The following is a 6,654-nucleotide window of genomic DNA, read 5'->3' on the forward strand; positions in this document are numbered from 1 at the left end:
CCTTTACACTAGCTTGGGGACGGGTTGGGGGTGGGGCTTCATCAGGTGGGGGGCGGGGCTGGGAATGCCTCACCCGGCGCAAGAGGTACCGCACGTCACTGGTTTTAAAGCTGTTTTACTTCCTAAAAATATGTTAAAAATGTAATATCTGGGCACAGGTAAGGTAAACACTGTAATAAAAAGCTCAAAATATTCACTCTCAAGAATTACACTATAATGTGCCTTCTTATAGTTATATTATAGTTTTTGGTAGGCACTTGTGGGTTGGATTATCTTCTGTCTTGTTATACTGTATCTCTTAGTCTCCAGTGTTGTAAATGTACGTGCAGAAGTTTGTGTTTCTGACCCTTTAACAAGTCCATAATAAAGCTTACAAGCTGCCATTGATTTACAGCTGGATCCTCCAGTCTATACTGTAGAGATTCAATTAAAGGAATGACAATCAGGGCCAGGCAGAGGTAGGAGAGGCTCCCACCTATAAGGGGGGAATCCTGTTAATAAATTCTGGCAATTAGGGGTAATAGGCCAACTACTGTCCAAAAAAAAAGGCATAAGACTGGCATAATAATCATTTTAGTACAGACGGTTCTAATAGGTTACTTTGCCTGATCCACTGCACTCTATACGATGGTCTGTATATGACATATTCCTGAAGACTGCATCTGGGTACATTATATACTCCTGACCCCTGCACTCTTTATGCTATATTGTACAACACTTGTTGGTTGCTAAGCATGCTGGTTGTTAAGTGTATTAAAGGAGAACTATGGGGTCAGGGCTTTTCCCCATAGTTCTCCTTAGGGTAACGGGAGGACACAAACTAGCGTCCTCCCGTCACCCTAAGCTCAGTATACCGCGAGCTACAGCTCGCGGTATACTGAGATCCCGCAGCCAGAGCGGATCCCGACATCGATGTCGAGACCCGCCCCCTCCCCCGTCCGTTCCGCCAGTCAGCGCTGGCGGATCGGAGTGGGGAGGGGGGAATCCAGCCCCTCCCCTGTCACGGCAGAGAGCCGTGACAGGATCGAGAGGTGAGCGAACGCCGGTATATGTTCGCTCACCTCCCGATCTATTGAGCCGACCTGTGACAGTCTCATTGTCACAGGTCGGCTAGAACTATGAGGTGAGTGAAAAGCACTCACCTCATAGTTCTCCTTTTAATTAAGTTTTTCATCAAGGTAGGCTGTATGCAGAAAAGCAAATGTAATGGAAGCATTTCACTTTTTAGACCCCATTCACACTAGGCCCTTTTTTATGTGCGTTTCAGCGTGTTTTACAGGCGTTTTCTGTTCATATGAAAGACCGTTTTAAGGCTAGATTTCAGTTGTTCAATGAAAAGCATCTCCGCTGCAAAAACGCGCAAAAATACGCTGATTGGCGTGTTTCTATTGAAGTCTATGGAGCAAAACAAGCTGATAAGTGCCATAAAAGAAGCTCATGGACTATTTTAAACCATGGGTTTATTTGTTTTCAGCGCCTTTGCGTGAACTGCCCCCTTTGGAATACATGGGATTTTGGTTTGCATGCATTTCAGCACAGAAAAAGACGCGCAATGAAAAGCCCTGGTGTGAACGGAGCCTCGCAAATGATTATGCTGATGTTTGTATCTACAGCCCTTTTTCCTTTGGACTTTCATTCTGAGATTATGTTGACATTTTTAGCACAGTGATGTTTTTTTTACCAAGGTAATTAGCAATTTATAAATCACTGGGATAACGTTTCCCTTCTCCCATGTGACATTGAGGGGTTCCCATATATTTCTATGCTGAGCTGACAAAGAACGTACAGTGTGTCAAATCTCCCATCTGACCTATTTCCAAACATGACTGAGACATTCTCACTGCATTTAATTTGGAAATGCATCCATTGCATTCATTATTCCTAATAAACCAGCTTAGATTAATTACCAATATGTGTTTATCAGGCAGAGATAAAGGCAGTTCTTACACAGAATGAAAACAACATTTTGTGCAAAGTAAGCATATTGATAATTAAGTCATTCGTTAAAGCCATGCATTATTAGTAGTAATAATTTCAATGATAATAATTGCCATTAGACTCAGTGATTTAGTACATTAAGGACTGCCACTTATATAGTTATCTGCACATTGTGATCTAGTGAGTTAAAACACACAACTTACCATTGGCACCTGTCCATATTTCTTTTCAAATAGTGGTAGTCTTTTACTTTTAAGTTTTTCTAGCACTTCTTGCAAAGCATTAATCTGAAAGGCAAATGTGATAATATTACCAGAAAGAATGGATGTCTGACATTTTTTCTCCTCCTAGGGTTAGCCCTTTGACATGGAGACCCATAAGCACATTAATAAAGAAAAGGAACTGTAAAATAATAGAAATAAGATGGTATATATACTATATACTGTATATACTATGAGACATCTATCAGCATGTGGGCTGACACAGGAGCATTAAGGCAATGGAAGCTTCTTTTTTTCTTTCTTTTGTTATGTTGTGATGTTTGTTAATATGAAATTACGGTAATAAAAAATATCTTGAACATAGAAAGAATGGATATCTGCGTAATGGCTTTACATAAAGTGTACCAGATATCTACATGACGCTCATATAGTGTTGAATTGTAAGACTTGGACTGCAGTCACATTTCTTACGATGTACACACACCTACATAGATAAAAAGTACTGATAGTGAGACAACATTGTTCACTGTTCCTAAATATTTCTGCAGAACTGTCAGCGATCACAGCTATGGGCACCTATAGACCTCAGTAGAGACACCAGGCAGATCAGTCTAGAGGAAAAGTCCGCTTGGATTTCCCTGGATCCTCACTATTGTTTCCTTAAGACATGGCTGACCATAGAAGTGTCTGATCAGTGCATATACAGTATCAGAAGTGTGTCTATACACCTATAAATGGAATAATGAATAATGTTTCCCAGTACACCTTGCCCTGACTGCTATGGGCAGTTTTAGTCTGAGATGGCACTCACATCTATTTTTTTCTGAATTTACACACAAACTTATATATTTAGAAGTATTTATGTTTCAGTGTCAGCCTTCATTTACCCCTAGGACATCAGCCTCATACATACACATATCCTAAACCTAATATTAGTGTCCCAGGCTATAGCCATACCAGTTCATTATTTTGGACACACTGGTGCACCCATACACAGTTTATGCAACCAAATCATAGCTTACCTCCTTCTGAAAATGCCAGTTGCTTGGCTGGCTGACCTGGAACAATTATGAAGATAATAAAAGAAGAAAATACTTGTTCCAGGTCTTTGGTTCATGCTGTTCATACAATATGATCAGCCAGGAAAAAAAAACATTTTCAGGGATGCTCAGCAATGGCAGCCCCTAAATTACTAATATGAAACTTGATATGGCAAAAAAAGTTACTCCTATGACAGATTTCATTCCAGGTTGAGGTTGCACCAAACACATCCTTCTCTTGGACTTACAAATACATGCATTTCAGTACACACACCCAGGCTAACATAAACACATACATATTGGGGTTGGTCTACTAAAGGTGAATAAGCTGTTCTCTTGGCAGGAATGTTCCCTTGGCTTAGTGAATGAGGTGAAGGTGAATCATCTGCTAGCAAAAATACTGTTTTTCGTAATTGATTATTTAATCTTTGCAATGGGAATGCCACAACATTCATTAAACTAAGTCAACATTCCCTTGCAAAGTGAACAGCTACTTTGCAACACACATGGACCATGGGGAACAAAAGTAGCCACCCTCCAGAAGGAAGGACAGTATCAGCACCAATTCAGAGGTGATTTGAGGATCTACAGATACAAATAACATACATTTTTGTTAATAGTTAAGGTACTTGACTATATTTTTAAGATTTAATTCCTGAGTTTTGTGTCACTTTAAGTAAATCAACCTCACTGACTGCAATAAGGTCCAGTTGGAGGTTCCCCAGACATATCCCTTCCCCTGGAAGTTTTATTCTCATATATCACCTACTGCCTTCTTCTGCTAAACATTCCCTGTTATCTCTGCACAGGACTGTTAGGAAAGTTTCTCAGACCTCAGTGTGGACACAATGATATTACAGTCCCAGTCCTACATTGCACCTACCAGCTCCTTCTCATGGACGCTGTTGTCTATGGGGGAGTAGAAGTCCAGCGATCTGGTCTCCAGGTAGTCAGTCTCCTCACAGCTGGCTCTGAACACCAGCAGGAGGAATGTGGAGCTCAGTAGAGTGAAGAGGTGGCGGCGCGATCTGTCCATGGTGCTGAATCCTCTCCTTCTGCTCCCAGCGCTGCGGAGGAGATCATTTATACTGGTACCAGTCCAGCCTCTGCTGACATCACCATGGACAGAGGATGACACCCCCGGGTGACAGCTTGTACGGTGTCTTGGATAAAAGAGAACAGCTAGCACCCCTATGGTATATCGGAGGGGTTTGCATCCAATTAAATAGCCCTTTATATCTAATTAATCAATATTTGTTTGGAAAACATGATTCTGCAGGTAAAGTTTACACTCTCTATAAGTTTTCCTACAACACGATCATTGTTCTAAGAACTTCTTACTGGACCATCCCCTGTAGGAGTTTATTTCAATAGTTTGCACATAGAAATGTATTTACGGGTGTCCGGTGTATTAGGATTGTGTCTACAGCAATGTAGGTTAGGCTCAATTCTTGTAGAGGAATTTATGATCTATATGATAATTGCCTTTTTATTACAATTCATTTGTTTATATTAGGACATATCCTTTATGATTTCTTAAAACCAGGCACATACTTTCCCATTATAAATTGTATTGTTAAAGGGAAATTCCACTATTTGCACACAAAAAAATGCACACTTCTTTATTTTTTTATTTTTGCATAAGAACCAGTATAGAATTATAACTGTGTCCAGTAGATTGCGGGTGCAATGCTCTGGCTCTTGCAGACTGTTCCTCCTTGGTATGGACATGCAGTGACATGTACAGGAGGAAGTGTCAATGGACTATAAGAGCAGTGATTCCTACTCTTTTTCTCCCTTTGCTTACTGCCAGTGGCTGATGGGGCTTGTAGTTTCTCCATTTGTAAATGAATGACACAGCTGTGTGGACAGAGCTATATACAGCCCCCCAAATTCAAACAATAGCAGCAGCCTGCGGGAAGAAGAACCACAATGTAGGAATGTGTGTGTGTGTGGGGGGGGGGAGTGGGGGGGTGTGTAGTGTGCGATCAATCCATGTTTCATGTTACACCATAAATATTTTCTACGATATTGTTTAGCACAATGATGGGTGATTTGCACAAAAAAAAACATTTGTGGTGCCTGGTTCATTGCTGTACTTAAAGTAGAACTATACACTTGCTAATAAAATATTAATATTGCCTACAATTCCCCTGCAGTGTAATCGCTCACCAATTAACAAAACGATCATTTTGTAGATATTTTAAAGTGATATTAAAGCCTCTTTTTTTACATTTTTTATTTAAGGAGACCCCCCTTTGCTGGAGGCTGCTTTTCTTTAAAACTTTCTAATTCCTTGTTTTCTAGTGGGTCCCCGCAGCGCTCTTCCCCCCCACCCCCTACACAGGTGCCACCATCGTCCTAATGGATGCACCCGTGCGCGCATTGGCTGTGTGTATTCGCCCTAATGCAGAGAATGCATTAAGGTAAAAAATGCCCAGACCTTAATACTACTTTAAGTTCAAAATCTGACACGTGACCATTTATATTAGATCTCCCATTGACCATTAGGCATGTGGGAAAAATGGGGGTGACACCTTTGATATAGACAATGCTGCTGTCTTACGTCTTTTAGCACACTAAATTATAGTTGGGGGGGGGTGCACCCCTGGGTGACAACTAGGGATGCACATATACTTTTCGAGTACCAGTGCCGATACTTGGCATTTTCATGAGAACTACCAGGGTTGCAGCGGTTGCAGCTGGGACCTGGCTCTGGCGCTCCACCACTGTCCTTAAATCATTAGTCTGTATTGTTTTATAAAAACTGTCACATGACAATAAACAAAAATGTATCAGTACTCATACTTGTAAGTACTCAGCAAGTACCAGTACTCGTAAAACTGGTATCTGTGCATCCCTTTATTTATACTTATAAAAACAAAATCATACATTAAAACAGATGTACAATCCCAGGAGCTCCGTGTGCTCCTTACAAATGACAGCTGCCTCCTAACTTTTGAATTTTTCTCTAGTCTAGTCTTAGAGCTCAAAAGTATCGGTAGATGTACTCGTACCGAGTACTGTACTTGGTATCTGTGCAACCCTAGTGACAACCATGGTTCTTTTAAAGGGGCTGGTGTCACCTGAGGACAGGAAGTATGAATGGCCCTTACTATTCAGTACTAATTTGTGCTAACCAGGCTACATCCACCATAGGGACATGAAAGGATAGAAAAGACTGGGAGGTAGACATTAGGCAACACTTTATAGGAATACAAAAACAGCCCTTACATTTTACTCTTTTGCCCTCCCTTTATGAAACAGACATATCTATTTATATGATAAAAAGATGTATAGGCAGAGATTACCTTCAGTGATAAACATATATCAAAACAATCCACAGATCCAGAGATGTAGGCAGCTGAAGTTATATGCAAAGCTTTACTTTCTCATTTAAAGTCAAGCTTGGCTTTCCATATTCTGAGCATCCCTACGGGTTAAACAGGTATCTC

The 6,654-nt window shown here is 40.7% G+C and overlaps 1 protein-coding gene across 1 annotated transcript in view; it reads right to left on the reverse strand.

The window, feature by feature from the left end:
• Positions 1–4,258, reverse strand: part of CARTPT (CART prepropeptide) — a 7,433-nt gene extending 3,175 nt beyond the window's left edge. Inside the window, exons 1-2 of the mRNA XM_018558242.1 lie at positions 4,083–4,258; positions 2,142–2,225 (exon numbers count right to left, since the gene is read on the reverse strand). Coding sequence (XP_018413744.1) covers positions 2,142–2,225; positions 4,083–4,235 — 237 coding nt within the window. The 5' untranslated portion in view covers positions 4,236–4,258. The remainder of the gene's footprint in view (positions 1–2,141; positions 2,226–4,082) is intronic.
• Between the last annotated feature and the right edge of the window lie 2,396 nt (positions 4,259–6,654).

This window comes from Nanorana parkeri, unplaced genomic scaffold, assembly GCF_000935625.1.
Source record: "Nanorana parkeri isolate BGI_ZX_2015 unplaced genomic scaffold, ASM93562v1 scaffold327, whole genome shotgun sequence".
NCBI classification, from domain to species: Eukaryota; Metazoa; Chordata; class Amphibia; order Anura; family Dicroglossidae; genus Nanorana; species Nanorana parkeri.